Source organism: Primulina tabacum, chromosome 6 (genome assembly GCF_025594145.1).
Source record: "Primulina tabacum isolate GXHZ01 chromosome 6, ASM2559414v2, whole genome shotgun sequence".
In the NCBI taxonomy this organism is placed as follows: Eukaryota; Viridiplantae; Streptophyta; class Magnoliopsida; order Lamiales; family Gesneriaceae; genus Primulina; species Primulina tabacum.
The window spans coordinates 43,479,455-43,499,369 of record NC_134555.1 but is presented as its reverse complement, the minus strand read 5'-3'; the positions used below and the strand labels follow the sequence as shown (position 1 = coordinate 43,499,369).

The 19,915-nt window shown below is 34.5% G+C and overlaps 1 protein-coding gene across 1 annotated transcript; it reads right to left on the bottom strand.

Annotated features, from left to right (window-relative positions):
* Positions 1–4,908: 4,908 nt before the first annotated feature.
* Positions 4,909–11,883, bottom strand: LOC142549805 (ABC transporter B family member 19). Its single transcript, XM_075658971.1, has 10 exons — positions 11,323–11,883; positions 11,160–11,214; positions 10,620–10,795; positions 9,992–10,192; positions 9,642–9,901; positions 9,235–9,551; positions 8,921–9,144; positions 7,946–8,765; positions 7,621–7,862; positions 4,909–6,347 (listed from the first exon to the last, which is right to left on the bottom strand). The coding sequence occupies exons 1-10, from the start codon at positions 11,566–11,568 to the stop codon at positions 5,139–5,141; spliced, it is 3,750 nt and encodes a 1,249-aa protein (XP_075515086.1). The 5' UTR covers positions 11,569–11,883; the 3' UTR covers positions 4,909–5,138.
* Positions 11,884–19,915: the final 8,032 nt, after the last annotated feature.

The following is a 19,915-nucleotide window of genomic DNA, read 5'->3' as shown; positions in this document are numbered from 1 at the left end:
CCTGTATGGTGCGAATGGTGACATCAAACATTTAATTTGGACAGTACCGACCCCAGTGATTTCCAAGGCATGATCATTTCCCATGAATACAGATCCTCCTGAGACTGGTTCATAATGATCAAACCATTCTCTCCGAGACGTCATATGCCACGTCGCTCCTTGAATCCATAATCCATGTATCACAAAATTTGTGTCTGCCTTCTGCAACAGTTGCTGCTTCGCTGAATAATATTTCACCACTGCCTGAAGTACTGGCCACATTTCCATCATCTGTAATCTCCACCGGTCTATCTCCAATAGCCGCCAAGCAATTCTCCTTTCTTAAAACTGCTTGTACCTTTATTTTCCACAGCATAAAATTGTTTCCATTGAACTTTGCTATCTCGTATCTTCCCGCCATTATGTCTACAACAATTTTAGTAGACCGGACAAAATAATCTCGTCTTAAATAAAAAATCTTTTCTGATGTGGAAGATCAGTCTAGGCTGCAACCACAGAGCATACTCAGAATTTTAAGAAATTTTAAACCAAGGCTCTGATACCACTTGTTGGTCCCACGTGCGGAATTTGAGATAATAAAACCCAAAAATAAAGAATAAACTGGACACCGAGATTTACGTGGAAAACTCCTAAAAATTATTAGGGTAAAAACCACGGGCAAGATGAAAAGAATTCCACTATAATATTTTGTGGTGTACAACTTACTCACTGTATTTCCAAAGAAAACACACACTCTCTTAATACATGAGAACAAAACACCTCACAAATATTATAGAACTAAGCACTCAAATGCTTATAAGACGAGAAAAACTCGAAGAAGAGATGATTTCAGAATGAAAGAGGGAGCTCTATTTATAGAGCCTATTGACAGTGTGAATACGCGTTAAAAACGCGTATTCTTATTCAACACTTTTCCTTGGTCAATAAAAAACCAACTTTGAACACGTGCATATTAATTGCACCTCCTTTTCTGAAAAGTCTTTGCTGACAGATGCCTGATTTAAAATAAATAAATAGCGTTAATTTTACATGAAATATCGATCATAATCTTTGTAACATTTTTTGAGGAATACATTAAATATGTGTATAACCGATAAAGATTTATCACATGTATTGATTATGAAAGTTGAAAGAAGTTTGGACCCATTCAATTCGATACAATTATGCACGAGCAGAGCACTGTGTTGCTCAGTACTAGCTCAACCTTGACTTAGAAAATTCTAGCCCGAGTAGAAATGAAAATTTTACTTGGCACTACATGTATTTATACATGTACGTGTTAAATGTGGAAATATTTTTGTGTCTTTTCCCCAAATATTTTTATTTCTTTTCCCCGTTTGTTGCCATGCATAACACGTATAAAACGTGAAAGGGTTTAATTTTAAACGTTCTTTTGTTGAAAGATTTTTGTGTACGTTTAAACAATTTTTCCATTATGGGATGAGCAATAGTGACTTCTCGTAAGGACAAATATTAATGAATCAATTTATTGGCCTCCAAAGTCCAACATGATTTAGCTAGTTAAACATTCTAGAAAAGAACTGGTGAGATACTTAGTTTAACCCATGATTGTTTTTTTCCATGGAAGCGAAACTAGATTGATTATCTTAAGTTTGACAAAAGAAAAAAAAAGATTTGAAATCGGAGATGATCGATAATTAATTAGGAAAAATAAATAAATAAGAGTAGGTCATCTTGTGAGACGGTCTCACGAATCTTTATCTGTGAGACGGGTTAACCCTAACGATATTCACAATAAAAAGTAATACTCTTAGCATAAAAAGTAATATTTTTCATGGATGACCCAAATAAGATAGTTGTCTCACAAAATACGACACGTGAGACCGTCTCACACAAGTTTTTGCCCTAAGACAATCAATTGGTTTCGAATTTTAACTTTATAACAATAACAAATTTACTATATAGCGTGGAAAAAATTACCTATTCTACGATTACTACCATTTATGGAGATTCATTGTGCCTAAGCTAATTTTTGGGGGGGAAAAATATAAATCAAAAATATTTTAGAGCATAGCATTCTTTGAAAATACAGCCCTAGCCCGATAATGTATTGGGCCAATTTTATTTGGGCCTCTTAACTAACTGGGTTGGGTCAGATAATGTAGATTGAGTAACTTTTTAAAGGCCACTGTTGCCTAGACTATGAAGCATCAGACTATCCAGTCATCAGTTGCTAGCCCTAATATTTGGCCCGTAGTTTGAAACATAAGCTGTCTCCATACTTACTGCATCAAGACTCATATCATTTTGATATGAAAATAAGAAATTATACAAGCACACAACTCGTATAATAAAAACATTAGTATATATCGATCTAAGTTAGTCGCTTCGCTTTGTAACTAAAAAAAGTACTTTAATTGTTCTCAAACTTTACGCCATATTCTATAACTCGAATCGCCAAATGAACTAATATATTCGAATTATTTGGTGAATTGATTAGATGTGTTGTATTCATTAGGGCTAAATTGTATCTACTTGCTGCCCTTGAATTTTTATTTTTATTTTGAAAAAAAGCACAAATTCCCTTGTGTAAAAGCAAGTTTATAAAAATCGATATCATGCTTTTAAAATCACAAACATGAATACCCCATTTACGATGCTCATGGGGATCAAATTGTCGTTCGGACAAGCCCCTGACATAGATGAGTTGGTAAGGTTTGAAGTGACGTGAGTTGATATTCTCCGACGTTGTAATATCGATTTTTGTGTGGAGCATATTTTTTACTGAAATATTCTGAGGGTGTATTATGAAGGCTTATATTTGTTGTTTTCTCTTTCGAGTCCATGTACTCGTACACATCTCTCGATTTAGCTTCCCGTCTGTAGGGATGTAAACGATCCAAACCAAAACAAACAGTATCAGGCTTGAGCTTGGCTAGTTTAAGATTGTTTGAGGCTCGAGCTCAATTCGAGCTTTTATTATCAGGCTCGAGATCGATTTGTTTTGAAATTACCAAGCTCGGGAAAAGCTCGAGCTCGGCTCGTTAAAAGCTTGATTAGCATGCTAATCAAGGTGGAACTCGGAGCTTGATTCATTAATAGCTCATTTAGCATGTTTAACAAGCCTGACTTGAGCTCGGCTCATTTTCGAGCTCGTAAAGCAAGAATTGAGCTCGATTTTGAGCTTGATTCGAGCTTGTTAAAAATTAAATATATCTATAAACTAATTTAAATCAAACATAAAAATATAAATTCATTCATATATAACCAAAACGACACAAATAAGAGCTAAAAAAACATAAATCAGTATATTATTAAACATTCCAAAATAATACATCTAGAATATTCATCATACACTTATATCATCATATAAATAACAATGAAATAATTTCACCCCTTTAATACTTCAACTAAGTTTGGTAAGAAAGTAAGGAGGACGTTAGAGTATCAGGAATTACAAAATCATCTCTAATAACAAGTACTAGTCAACTATCCTGCAAAATCCATAATAACATTAGTACTAATATTTTTATTTATCTTGTGTACAATCCCTTCCATTGACATTAGTACTCAACAAATGAACCAAGTTCAAGCTTACGAGCTATGTAAACGAGTGGAGCTCGAGCTCGAGCTTACGAGCCACCTAAACGAGCCGAGCTCGAGCTCGCGAGCCTATTATCGAATATGTTTGCGAGCTCACGAGCCGAATATTTTTAGGCTTGAGCTTGGTTTGATTAAATTTTCGAGCTCGAAATCGAGCTTGAGCTTGACTTGATATGATTAATAAACGAACTCAAACGAGTTTTTTATCGAATCGAGTTTCGAATATCTAGCAAACGGTTTTATTCATTTATATCTATACATGTCTGTATGAGAGTAGTTCGGGACAGTTGTCCTCACTTCCAAACAAAGCGATGGAAGCGAGTCAAAATTAGTGGCTCCACCCCCACAAAAATAACTGAAACACGACTCTGAGGTCTTTGACTCTTTAACGAGTCCTTGGAAATAACAAAAGGGTCCACCCTGAATAGCTACACATGATGGCCAATTTGGGGTGGGGCTGTTCCCACCATCAAATTAATCTCCATGTGAAGTATTCTGTCCCCACGAAAATATTACCCACACTCATTTTCACAAACAAAATAAAAAGAAAATACTCCCAAAAGATAACTGAGCCGGTTGAGTGTGTGAATTTGGGGTCAATCTCCGAGTTCGTCTTTTCTGCTTCAGTTGGTATCGAGTCTCCTGCAGTTTTATCTATTAGATAGGATCATCACTCGACCCCATGGACCACCCAAGTTTAATATTTTCACCACCGTGGAAAAATAATTGGAAGTGTGAAAATTGGGTGCGTTTGTGAAACTGATTAAAAGGATGTGGATATTTCAATCTCTCTTTCACGTGAAAAAGGCAGTGCAGTACGGAAGTGGTGGAAGATTTAATTATTGCAGGCTTTACAGATGTAAAAATCAGCGTTTGATGTTTGGCGAGCGAATTTTGTGGACCATCCGGGGCCCATATTTTCTTACAAAGTTTTTGGACCAAAATTTAAATTTGATATGGATATATTTGAAATTTTCTTCCATTTTATTCATTTAAATATGTCAAAAAAAAAATATTGAGATTCATAATATCGAATCTATCAAGTTTTTCATTACTTTTAACAATTCAAGCAAATGGACTAAAAATGAATCCATCTGCAACATAATCTCACATGTGAAAATAATAATAAAGGACTTTCTTCACATCATCAACTCAATATATTAGCCTCCACCATGGAAAAGGACATTTTAGCTCCCCCACTATGAAATAGTTTTGAGTAGGCGAAAGTGGCTGTTCAAAAGGAACTTGGACATCAAATCCCACACTTACAAGAAAGTAACCACAAACAAGAAAAAAGGTCTCTCAAAGCTGGAAAGATACAGGCATGCTCACATGCCTTTCAAGTGTAAAAAAGAGATATTAATCAAATCCCCCAACAACACAAAGTTCATGCATCAAAATTATACATAATCCTCCTATTATAATGGAGTTGTCGTGTTGCAATGCACTCTTCAGAGCCACTTATCTACAACTGTCATCATCGTACAAAAGAAGGAAGAAACAAAAACAATGGTTAATCGACCCCATACTTGTTTTTTTTTCTTTTTTTTTAGAACTTTTCCTTTTTTACTTTTTCATATTCGATGGTTCTGTAGTTGCAGGAGTCTCGAATAGGCACCATCCGGTCGACTGATCAGGTCGCTGTGGCTGCCTTGCTCTACGATTCGGCCGTCTTGAATGACACCAATGCTGTCCACCCCGCGTATTGTAGACAACCGATGGGCGACCAGAACGGTGGTTCGCCCTCTCATAAGCCTCTCGAGCGCTTCTTGTAGCACGCACTCGGACTCGGCATCGAGGGCACTTGTGGCCTCGTCGAGCAGAAGTATAGACGGGTTTTTAAGAACGGCCCGTGCTATGGCAATGCGTTGTTTCTGTCCTCCAGAGAGCTGTACACCTCGTTCACCGACTGGAGTTTTGTAACCTTCGGGTAATCCACTGACGAATGTGTGCACGTTTGCTGCTCGTGCTGCTTCGATTACTTCTGCTTCGGTTGCTCCTTCTCTTCCGTAAGCTATGTTCTCGAGAATGCTTGATGCGAAAAGTGCCGGTTCTTGCTGCACCAGACCAATTTTGAGACGGAGGGACTTCAAGTTTAATCTCCTGATATCTTTTCCATCGACCATAACTTTCCCAGATATGGGGTCATAAAATCGCTCTATCAATGCAATTACAGAACTCTTCCCAGATCCGCTAGAACCAACAAGAGCTTGGCTCTGCCCGGCTCGAATTCTTAGGCTAAAGTCCTTAAAAATGATCACATCCGGCCGAGATGGATATGCAAAGTCAACATGACGCAGCTCAATCTCACCACGAATGGACTCAACCATCTCTGCTTCAGAATCGTCGGGATCTATCCTTGTGGGGCGATCAAGAATCGAAAAAACGGAACCAACGGCCTCTCCACCTCTTATTATTTCAGGAGCAAGGCTCACGGTTTCAGCAACAGAATTGGCAGTGATGACCAAGACCACGAACACCTTAATGACCTTAGAAAACGTAGAGACTCCTTTGCTTACGAGGTGTGCGCCATACCATAAGATTAAAGCTTCGGATGCATAAAGGGCGAGCTGAGAGAGACCGAATAGAAAACCCGAGCATTGGCTGCGACGTAGGCTTTGGCGTTGAGGGACATGTAATTGATGGCAAAACAAAGATAAGATTTTCTCTTGGGCGTTGAATGCCGCGACCGTCCTAATGTTGCTTACTCCTTCACCGGCGATCATACTAGTTTTCGCATGCGCCTTAGCGGTGTCTCCAGCAAACCCTTTGAGTGACAGTTGCTGCAATATCCAATGGTAGCAGAATCCACACAAGATCGTTAAAATAAAGAATCAAGAGATTATTTAATCCATTTGATATCGACTGATAGTGACAATATCGTAAACACTTAATTGCAGATGAGTTTCGAGTTCTTCTTTGAAGAAAATTATAATAAGATTTTAACTATCAACCTACCCTTGGTAGACCATTTTTATCCCCTACCCCCAATCCTCAAACTCTATTTTTGGTCCCGTAAATATAAATGTTTGTTCTTCGTGGAACGATTAGACCAGTACAAACAAAATTTGGAATCCAAGATGAGTTGAGCTGGACTGTGAGCCATTCTATTCAAGCTCAAACTTTTACTGCTAAAGCTCTGGCTTACAAGCTTTTTATTATAAATGTTATTTATCATATCTTGAATCTATATCTATTTGCACTCAGATTTCAAGTTATATAAACTATAAAACTAGCTCCACTTGAAACAACATGAGTCTAGACACAAGTCTGAAAATTTTAAAAACTCGATTGGAGCTCGATTCGTTTACACATCTTGATAAAGTACCAACAGAAAATTGAAACACATACAACTTAAAAGATTTGAGATCCATAATTTTGAATCAAGAAAGTCCACTGACTGCTCCAGGTATCACTCTAATAAAAAAAAACCCAGCACATTTCTCAGTGTCATCGAAGTTGATGATCAATAATAGAATGTTACATACTTTTCCTGAGGCCTTACTGTACTACATCAATGCTTTTGTTTATTTAATGTTTGGGTTCACACTGTGAGAGTTTCAAGGGTTCATGTGGACGAGGTGAAGGAGCACATGGGAGCACTATGTTGTAATTACACCTCTTGTCTTCTAGTGCCAAGAAAACAGTGAAATTGGATTCCAAGATTCGAAAATCTTCAGTGATAAATTTATCTTCTCAATATAGTGGCCCCTTGTAAATTTAAATTATGTGAAGATATCATTTTTTCCATCTGTACCTGAATTAATTCTTTAAACCGGGCTTACTTAGCATCTTTTGCGGAAATATCTGAGACCCGAACTGGACGGGGTTTGTTAGAGTTGATTCTCAAATCCGAGACCCAGAGAGGCTACAGGCTATAAGCCATCTGGCCCCTAAAGACCATAAAATGACTGCAGAACTTGTGTTTTTGAAAAAAATCTGAATTGGGTTGGCCCCTACATGAATGCGAATGCCTAAAACGACATCGTCCCCCACAAACATATGAGCGTTCTATAACAAAACAAGTGTAGTTTGTGGATGGATTGAAAGGTTTACCTGAGCAAAATTTGCTAGGACTAGAAGAGGAAATGTGGCCAGTATTAGCAGTGAGACCCTCCATTCAACTATGAAGGCAACGATGAAAGATGTGAGAAGAGAAGTCATGTTCTGTAATATCACTGATATCCTCTCGGCGATGGCTGATTTTACGTCCGCTGCATCCGTGGCTAAACGGGCTGCAAGAAGGCTCGAATTGTTCTCCTCCTCGTCGAACCAGCCAACTTCATTCCTCAAGATCGCTGAAATAAATAAAGAAAATTAATATTTCATAATTTGATGAAATTTTAATCAAGGAAAAATGCCATATTACAATCCCTTTTACCCGCAAGCATCATCCGCCTCACTCGGGTGGTAAGGTTCTCTCCCATGATACTGAAGAAGTAGTGCTGAATTAGATATGCAACAACGGCATAAAGGCCCGCCCCGATATAGATGAAAACATACTCCTTCGTTTTTCGTTCCATGGCGGCTGGATTTCTATAGTAGAACACCTCAATCATATTACTCATCACTATGGCAAATGTAGGACCAATGAACCCAGAAAGAACCGATCCTACTGCGCCCATGATTGAGTAAGGCCACTCGGGAGCATTTAACTTAAGCAGTCGGCAGAAATACCCAGCTGGTGCCAGACTTTTCCTTTCGGTTTCAGCGTTGGATATCATCTCTATACGACCATCAGCACCTGTGCTGTAGGAGTAGCTCAAATTTCTTAAACTCCCTGAACGGAGGCTGAGAGATTTAGTTGATAACGAATGGCTCAGCCGAGATGAGCGTGTTCGACGAGTTGATGGGTTTGAAAAATCTCTATTTCCTACCATTTCTTGGAATCGAATCAAGGAAGCATAGGCCCCAGCTTTGGCAATGAGTTCTTCATGTTTTCCAGTTTCGACAACTTGCCCTTGCTGTATAACTGCGATAGAGTCAACATTTCTTATTGTTGAGAGCCGATGGGCGATGACTACAGTAGTTCTCCCGACCATCAGACGATCCAAAGCCTCCTGAACTATGCTTTCCGAGCCCGCATCTAGCGCACTAGTCGCTTCGTCAAGCAGAAGAATCTTTGGGTCCTTCAGCATAGCTCTTGCAATAGCAGTTCTTTGTTTCTGGCCACCAGAGAGCTGAACACCGCGTTCTCCAACCTAAATTTATATGGAACAAGTTTATTTATCTAAGCATATGGTGCAACTCAAATATTGAACCGCGCAGCAGCCTCAAGTAGCACGTCACAGTTACATGCATGTAAACAGCTACACAGGACAATAGGAATTCAGAGAAAATCGCTTATGAAATCAACCTGAGTGTAGTATCCGTTTGGAAGCAAGGTGATAAAGCTGTGAGCATTAGCAGCCGAGGCGGCGGCTTCCACTTCTACCATGGTAGCGTCGGGTTTTCCATAGAGAATGTTTTCAAGAATTGTGGTGGCAAAGAGCGCTGGTTCTTGGTTCACCAAACCAATTTGATTCCGCAGCCACCTCAGCTGCAGCGTCTTGATGTCCTCGCCATCTAGCAGAATTGCTCCTACATACCAGTTTCATTATGAAAAGGTACAATTAGTTCAATACTTCTCCACTATTCAGTCTCGAAAAGGTAAGAAAGTTAATTAGTTACCCTGATTCGGATCATAGAATCTTTCTATCAAGGAAACTACAGTGCTTTTCCCAGAACCACTACCGCCAACTACTGCCATGGTTTTTCCAGCCGGAAAGAAAATGGAGAAATCTTTGAAGATCAGAACATCGGGTCTAGACGGATAGCTAAAAGTTACATTATTAAACTCAATGTTTCCATTAATATCAGTCAAAGACTTTGCATCCGCTGCGTCTGGAACTATGCTCGGCTTTTGCCTCATTATCTCCATCAACTTGTATCCAGCGGCTTTACCTTTACTAAACGCCCCCAGATTAGAAAAAGACTGCCCCAAACTCCTGTTCAGATAAATGCATAAGAGCCCTCAATTCGCCTTACAATATGTTCAAGAATCAAGAATGGGAAAAATTAGCCCTATCAAATCTTACATGCCACCAACAATGGCGGAGAAAATAGCAGTGAATGCCTTGCCACCATCCGTCTGCCCGTTGCGAATAAAAACACCAGCATACCAGAAAACAAGAGCCCACGACATGCAAGCTATACCGTATGTACATCCTAATCCAAGCCCTTTCGCCATTCCAGCCTTGTAACCCAACTTCAGCGTATTTTGTATTAAATCCGAATACGAACTCAAGGCCTTCGCCTCACCAACATAAGAATAAACTGTCCTAACCTGTGCAATCGACTGCATTAACCGAACATACGTTAGTTAGCAGACGTGAGAATCGAAATGCATTTCAACCCGTTTTAAAGCTCAACTCACTGAAGCTTTTACCTGCTCGGCGATTATACCAGCACTTGCGTAGGATTCGCGACTCTTGGAGGTGAGTCCCGTGAGCGTATATGCATATAAACCTCCAGCAAAGGCGATCCCAGGAATTACAGCCACACTGAGTAGAGCCAGCCTCCATGAACACACAAAACCAACCACCAATCCCGCCAAAAATGTTGAAAGATAATGAACGAAATTACCAACCTGATATCCCACGCACAAAAACCAACACATTCAGCAACACGTATATATACATGCATGAAACAGAAAATCGATGTCCTAAGCTAGCAGAGCAGGAAGATGGCGGCACAGGTTAACAAAAATCTGCTAACGTGCGCGGGTAATTAAGAAAGTGAGAATTTTGGAAACAGGGGCCCGCAATAATTGGCACCAACCAACTGCCCCGTCCAATGAATGATCCATTTTTCCTTCTTTAGTGCAACACTTGTCTAATACTAGATTACACCGTTATCCCTCAGAAAACACACTCATTGTTATTAAACTGTATTCTCTCACTTTCTTGGATTGAGAGAAAAAAAAAAAAGAAAAAGAAAAAAATAAACTCCTTTTTTAATACAAAAAAACCATAAATTTATAACATTTGTTTTAGTGTGAAATCGTGAAACAGGACCTTCTCGCTAATGGCATCTTGGACAAGGAGTGTATCTGTGGAGACACTAAATACAATGTCCCCTGTTCTTGCGTCTGTGTCGAAGAATCCCACGTCTTGTTTCAGCACCGCCTCCAAGTATTTCTTCCTCAATGCGCCCACTTGTCTTTCCCCGGTGTACATCCAACAAGCAATTTCTGTAGTTTAACATACGCCGCAAACAAGACGTTAAAATTTTGACTCCCAGAAAAAAAAAGATAAACAAAGGGCTCAGATTTAATTTCAAAGTAAAAGTGATAGGGATGTGTGATTAGATAATAAGAAATAGGGAAACATTTAAGAAATCGACAGGTGAAGAGGAAAACGACAGAGAGACGGTCCACGGACCACGTGCGACTGATTCTAAGTGAACTGTTTAAAACACTGTGAACCAAAAAAAAAAATATTAAAAATTATTTTCCATGATCTACCAAAGATCAAATTTAGAATCAAAACACCCAAAAAAAATCCAAGAATCGGAGTGAAATCAGCTGAAAAACAAGCGCAGATCACAAATCTCACCTCCATAGGATGAAATGCACACAATCAATCCAAGGTACACAAAGTACAGCGCATACTGCATTAAATCACGAAAATCAACAGTCAGATCTGGATTAACAACACTAGACAACAAATTCAAAACATTTACACCAAGAGGTGCGTGAAATTATTCGAAAGGACAAACCTTGGAAACTTCGTGAGTCAGCTTGTGCAAATCCATTTGGTTCTTGCCAAAACCATTGACCATCTCCCCAAAAAGTAGAAAGAAAACAGGAATCGAAGACCCGTGAATAATGGCCCCGAGACTGCCAGATATCATCAGAATGTAATCATACTTATCAGCAAACGAAAACAGCTGGTAAAATGGTAGGCTCTGCTCCTTCTTCTTCTCGGACTCCGGCATCTCTTTCCCCTCCGCTGCCTCCGCCATTTTCAAGAAAACACAGAGCACTCAAATTTGAAAACAAGAAAAGCAGCAAGTCACCCACGAAGAATCAACCTTAAAAAAAGGTAGAAAATTTGCTTCTCGGCTATGAGTAACATGTGAACGGGGGATCCTAAAACACAGTACTCGGTCCTCAAGTACTTGCAGCTCTGCCTGTGTACATGTTTTCTTGTAAGCAATGGGTAGTGAGTTTGACGATTCAATGGCCTTATTAATAAAGCCCAGCTTGGGAGTGTGTGAGTGAGAGAGAGAGAGAGAGAGAGAAACCAGTCAGTGTGTGTTTGTGTGTGAGTTTGACGGGAATGGTACTTACAGAACCAAGGGGGTCTAAAAGCATACACGAGGTGAGATAACTAATTCTGGTCCTTTGGGAATTTTTTTTCCCAATTTTTTAAAAAATATTATTTTATAAATATATATTCAAAATTACATTTTTTTTTTTTATGATTTTGGTGCTATTTCTCAACTATACTCTTATTCTTTACAATTTTTAATCGAAAATATTATCTTGACAATTCACACGTCAACAACATATCAATACTATATCAAAACTGCATCGTGCCATTTATGAAAAAGAACTAAAATTATACACACAATAAAAAAACAAGCAACACAAATAATATACTAAAATTAAAATTTGAACAGATAAACGACCAAAATGGGGGAAAAATTAGTTTATGAAACAAAAAATGAAATTTTTCTTATTCATAAATATATAACTTAATTCCTCAAAAAAATTATATCTTAATATGCTTGTTCGATTAATTTTTATAATTTATTTGTTAATATAATTAATTAAATATGTATAAGTCTACGAACACATCGAAAATATTAGAAACGATTGTGCTCTAATCGAGATAATGGATAAAGGAAATGGAAAAAGTTATATAAATTAATATTTTTTTATCGGATAAAAAAATTAGATACAAAATTCTAGACATATAAGACCATAAATTAATTTAAAATTTTAGCACATGCTTTTTTTATCGGACAAAAACTTGTGTGAGACGATATCATGGGTCGTATTTTATGATACAGATATCTTATTTGGGTAATTAATGAAAAAATATTATTTTTTATGCTAAGAGTATTATTTTTTATTTTGAATATCGGTAGGGTTGACCCGTCTCACAGATAAAACTTCGTGAGATCGTCTCAGAAGAGACCTACTTTTTTATCGGATGTATGAAAATACAAAAATATAATTATGTTAAATTATACAAAATTATTTATTTATCATTCTACTATATTACTATTTATAAGCCAACAAACTTTTAATGATCTCTTGGTGAAGCTTTTTCTTTTTAAAAAAATAGCATCACTATTTTTTAATTTTAAATCATATTTTAAAGAAAAAATATGAGTAAGTGATATTTTTTGAAAAAAATACTGGTCGAAACACAAAATTAACAGATTTTATTACAAGATATAGTAACTTAATTTACCCAACAAGTTATTTTTTTATAATTGTTTTGTAAATTATATATATTTTTTCGATAATAAATATATGTAATAACAACAACTTTACACAAAATTATAATAAATATGTGTCATATTTAATAAAGAATTGGTAAAGCTGGTAATTACATATATTTTTTTTACAAATCCGAACGTAATATTTCAAATTTACACTATATTGAAACTAGATTTTACGAAAATGAATCATGAAACACATTGTAGACCATTAAATTTATTGACCTATTAATTATGGTAAATACAAAATAATATGAATATCGATAATAAAAAATCTATTTATTAGGATATTAAATTTTTACGAAAAATAAATATTTAATTAATTGATACTATAATATATTTTGTGAACAAATCAAGATTATAATCTTGTATCCAAATAGAAAAAAATGTTAATCTTTTAGTACTAAAAATCCAATCTTGCACTCAATGGACGAAAATACTAATATTTTTAGTATTTGAATTAAATCTTGTGACTAACAGAAAGTAATCACCAAATAAATCACGAGTAGCCAATCAAATTATAACACCTCATCAAATGAAAATGGAAAAAATTTATATCTTTCAATTATAAATAGAGGTAAAGGATCAAGAAAGAAGACTCACAATATATGAGACAAAGAAGTATAGGAGAAATTCTCTCAACTTAAGCTATTCAAATTCAAGAAGATCAGCAAAGTTCAATGCATGAGTCAAGGCATTCATCGTATTTTTCTTCAAATTATTCAAATTCAAGAAGATCGTGTTCTTCAGTCAAATTCAAGAAAATGGAGTTCTTCATCAAATTCAAGAGGATCAATGAAGTTCGGGGCGTGCTTCAAGGCATGCATCTTGTTCTTTTTCAAATTTTAAAATTCAAGAAGATCGTGTTCTTCATCAAATTCAAGAAGATCAAGTTCTTTATCAAATTCAATAATATCATGTTTTTCATCAACTTCAAGAAGATCAACGAAATCGTTCGCTAAGGTCTTCTTTAAATTATTCAAGTTCAAGAAGATCATGTTCTTTATCAAATTCAAGAAAATCATGTTCTTCATTAAATTCAAGAAGATCAATAAAATTATTAATAGTAACTTCTTCAAATTGGAATCATCAAATTCAAGACCAACAAATTTCAATGCGCGATTCAAGGCATTCATCGTGTTTTTCTCAAAGTTTGAAGTTTAATTCGATATCAAGGCGTTGACCCATAAAATTAATGATATCGAAATATTACACACATATTTACAAAACATTCTTGCGTTTTTCTTACTCGGAAAATCAAATAATAGGCACATAATAAAGTAAATATCGAGAATAATTTGATTTTAAGCTCCAAAAATAATAATAACAATTCGCTTAGCGTACCACTTAAGTCGGTAGAATCTACAACCCTTTGCATGTATTATCACAAGTAACACTACATCAAATGTATATCAAATATCTTATTTTCTATCACAATTGCTTTCTTTCTAACTAAAAGATTGTTGCGCATAAACGTAGAGATAGTAAATATATTAAAACTAGTTTATCAGAATTCTGTGTTGTGCTCGGTGTTATCAACACTGTACACAACACGACAGCGGAAATTTATTATTTAACACAAATATAAGTTTACTAAATAAACACTTGGATTAAATTTTGCACAAGTACAGAGACTTGTGCGACGCCTCATGGCAAAAATTTCACTAGAAAAATTATGTAAATTGTTTACACCCAAAAACAATACTAGTGAAATAAACAAAACTGAATTCCTTGACACTCCAAGAAATTAACATGCATCAAACACTCAAAGTAAATACTAGATGCATGAAACAAAAAAGCGTGTTGCATAAAACCAAATGAAGTCCACTCTTCGATCAACACTCTGCGACAGTGTTGTTTTTGAGTGTTGGCAACACCGATCAACAACACAGTCACAAGGTAGACGGACCACCACCCTTGCTCCTTGTGCCAATCTTCAAGAACTGAAAATGCTTCAACAAAGCTTCTATAGCCGTCCAAGTACTTTCCTGCAACTCATCTACCTTTTATTTGATAATTGACACACTTTTATATAGTCCCTTTTTAACCTAGATCTTCATAGATCCTTCCCACCTATAAACAAGGAAACTAGAGTTTAATAGGAATCAAACTCTAATTCAAATCAAATAACTTGTATCTTATAGATAAGTTTCCAACTTAATTAAATAATTCTTAATAATATGATTCAATATATCTCGGAAAACAAATCTATTAAATTTGTCTAGAAATGCAAAATCGAAATAATATCTTAATTAAATTCGAAATAAAATATTCCTTTCACTGACAAATACATCAACAAATATTGTCGTTATTTCTTATCTAAATAATTTTTTCCATATTATTTACATTATTTTTGTACATATTTCATACATACATAATTCCACCTAATGAAACGACGAAAATTCTTCAAAAAAATTTCCTATATTGTCGAGATGTCGCATGCATTGTCACACTAGAAAACAGACATATGGAACGATATAATAAAAACTAAAAAATGCGATGTATCATACTCCATCATTCATCTTTGCTTTCATTTTCACAATAATTTCGATCCCCTAAAAGTTCTTCTGATCACAAGAATGCCAGTAGGCCTATCTTGTTCTTTAGTTGATTGAGTACGAAAAGGATAATACCTAAAACTTTATATTTAATCAAAATTTCAGTAACGCAAAAGCAAAGATTTGATGCGGGCTATCGAATCTATCACGAAATAAATTGATTATTTTTCCTCCTAAAAATTAATTAATTTTGATATCTGTCTGCAATTGTATAAATATAAGCTTATATTCATGAGAAAATGATTTATTTTTTTTTTTTTTTAGTTTTTTTGGTCAGTCATCTTGTCCAACTTTGCATTGTAGTTCGTTATTAGGTTTCCAAAGTTTGTTTTGATACATAATTTGACTATTTTTGCCGAATTATTGACGTGTCATCGACGAATCAACAATTTTTCTATTTCCAACATATTTCAATTATTTAAATATTTATAATTCAAGCAATGCTTTGGACGCTTCTTCTTCTTCTTCTTTTCCCTTTAAATACATGTAAATTGAATCAGTGCATGCATGTGCTTAAAGGATAATTTTTGCTTAGGTTTGGTCACATCACCGGTGGAATTGCTCATCTTCCCAATTATGAATCATGATAAATTCTTTTATTTTTTTTAATTTAATATTCTACAATATTATAAAGTATATATATTTAATATTTAATATTTAATATTTTGAAATAATTGCTCATCCGACCCGTAACTTATATTCGGTACGTATATTCAAAGGTTTTTAGTCAATTAATCAATTATAAAAGTGAATACATAGAGAAGAACGAATTTCTGCAATATTTTACAACTAAAAAGATAACCTTTTAATGATGTAGATTCGTGCTAGTATAAAGTACGTATGTAGCATAGACTGAAGGAGAATATACGTAGTGTGGTCCCGAAAATAGGCAGAATGGTCCAAAGAGATAACCTACGGAATAGGCTAGCATCTTCTTTTAATTGGGATGCATGCATGTAATTAACTCATTTAATTTTATAACCTCAGATTTTGGTATATATACATAAATTAATGTATTCTGTTCGATTAATATTATCTTCATCATGCATGCAATTAATTAATTCACGTATGGATCCAAACACACAACTTTTTTGTTTTTGTTTTTTTTTGATAAAGTGATCTTACCACATTTAAATGCTACATTCAGGGACGTATACAGAAAAATATTAGAGCCTGTGCGAAAATATGGAGGCGTGGTACAATATACAATAATTTATTTTGTATTTTTATAAGGAAACTATTTAATTTGTTTTATTCTATCATCGAAACACTAAAATTTATCAGCACGATGTTATAATAATTTTAATGTTCGAAAGGTGGTCTGAGTTAACAAAGTTAAGTAAATAAAAGGTGCAAAGATTATAATTTATGGATGATTTTTTTATATATAAAATCAATAATATATATTTGATCAAACATACATTATAAGTTGAATATTGATGTTCTATAAATATTAAATATCATATTTTTCAGAAAATCGACAAAAAAATACCTGACTGTAAAAACGAGTCAGAATAATTAATCAACAAAATAATAAAATCCAATTGTAGTGACGAAGATATACTGAATGCAACTTCTCATTTTCTTCTGCTTGAACAAATATGAGAAAAGCTCGCAAAAAAAAAATTCCTATTTCGAAGTCACTTAAAAAAAAAATTTGTATCAACAATTTCATGAAATTGAAATAAAACATTTTCTTAGAAGCTGACATAGATCAAAACATATTCGTAGGTAAAGTTTATTGTTGCTTCCTATAAATCTACAATATATATGGTTAAATGGATGATTAATATATGGGATGGATGTATTCATCATACAGAAACCCTTATTGCCAATATATATTGATTAAAAGGGGAAAAAATGTTTTAGTTATTTATATACACGTAACTCTATATTTTTTTTAAAAAAAATTTGGTCGTGCAATTTTGTTTTTTGGCTCGATAAATTCTTGGAACATTGAAAAAAAGTACATAGATATTTCAAATTAGAAAATCGGTGTGTGTCAACTAGAGGTCTCCTACGGGAATCTAGCTCTTATTTTCTTCAATAATGGATATACCAACAAAATGATCAGTTGATTAGTCACAACTCATAATGTTACATATACTGAGTCCCTAAATTATATGTCTTCATCATCCATCCGACAAATCAACGATGATTTATCATCGAAAATAAACTATAAAAATAAAAAAAAAAAAATTCATGTTTGTCCACCAAAAGTTGCAAATTTAAAAAACAACCCACTATATCTATACTATTTATTAAAATTAAACCATTTTTACTAAATAACTTTGATATGATATATAGTGACTTCCATTTTAAAATTACGAAAAAACTACTTAATTATCACACTTTTATACGGAACACATGCATCGCGTGTGTCATAATATGCTAGTTTTATATAATGTATAATGCATCGCGTGTGTCATGATCTGTTAGTTTTATATAATGTAATGCGTTGCGTGTGTCATGATCTGTTAGTTTTATACAATATACACATGATATACAACTATACCAGAAATTAATAAAATGTAGCTGCTTTCGTTTTGTTGTAGCAGCTTTTGGGGACAGTGGATCCATTGCGGTGAAATAATGAAGGCTTAGCGTATTCTTTCATTATATAATGCCATCTTTTGCTAGGGTTAACTATTTGCAGGCATGTGCGTAGCTTCGATTTAAATTACACCCAATATTCCTTACTAATATTAATTGTTTAACAATATTAATCCAAATATTCAACGAATACAGTCATTTAAAACATCCCCAACCAATTTTTTTTTTTTAATTTTAAAAAACCCTTAATTAGTCGTCAACGAGTGGGTTCGGAACGGTAATTAATCTTCTTAAAATGAGAAAAAATTAATAAAAGTATTTAGAATATTTTTTTTTGAAATATATTATTTTTTTCACCTTAAACATAAAATATGTGTATATAATGCAATGCTTCTGTACGCTCGCGCGCGCGTGTATATATATATATATATATATATATTTTTGGTCATATTGTAGAACATTATGTACAATATTAAATTTTTTTTTATTCTAATTAGCTTTCCAAAATCAATCGATGGTGCTTGGTATGCGAAAATGATTCATTGGCGTGAGCCCTTCTTCGATACAATACTCGTAATACATGATCATGTAACTTAGGTAATCGATTACCTAAAAAGAGAAAATAAAATATTTCCTTTTAGCCAAATTAATATATACTATCAATTTTTGGCAAGAATAATAAAATTTAGAATTAATTATAATTTTATGTGAAATTACATGAACGAACCAATCAACATGAGACTCAAACCAGATTTTGGATCTTTGGCTCGTTAATAACAAAAGTAGGTGGCTCATGATGGATCTTATGTGCTCTCTTATAAATACCATGTTTGATAGTCTAATTTATTCATTTTCTATGATGACTTTCAGCAGCATCTTCAGGTGTTCTCTCGTTTTCGTCATTGGTACTTGACTTGAGCGTAGAAGAGGCTATGCTGAGACACCCTTTTGATCCCTTCTAATGTTCTCCTTTGTGATTTCAGACCCAGAGTAGGTCAGATGTCTAAATTCTTGCTAGTCTAATCTACCAGAGTCGAACCCTATATTTCTAGTGAGTTTCATAAGCTAATTTGAAAGTCTAATATTAATAATGGAGAATTATCAATTAAAAAGAGACATCAGAGTGGAAACAAATTTTGCTATTCTAAAGCGAATGCTTCCATGGAATCCTGCTGGTGGACTATCAAATCAATTTAAATATTTCAAAGTAACAATTATCTAAAATTTACCTAATGTGACGTTTTGCCTGTCATTTTGCATGTTGATAATATCGCGCCTTCGATACCTTGTCGCTCACATTATTTTCTTTAAGACGATTATAATAATAATTTTCTAGACATGTCATATATGATTGTCCCTAAAACGACGTAGACTTTAATTTAGATAAAAATAAAAATAAAAAAATATCGGATGGATCAATAGATCGCTAACATGATATCAGAGTCAATGTATCTAAATAATAAAATATTTCATCACTGAATTACTCATAGATCTTTAAATTATCTCAAACGTACATGTTTTATATTTCTTTTTTTCCTTTTGTTCATGCATATACATATACGATACATGGTTTCATTTTATATATACCCAAACAAATAAAGATCATTTCAACTGCTGCGAGGGATATATGTAATATATAACTATTGAATGGACTTCTTTTTTGACACTCCACCAAACACTTATTAATTACATCTATTTCGCCCTTTAATTTTGTGTGCACATGCATTTTTGAAAAGTAGAAGACATAA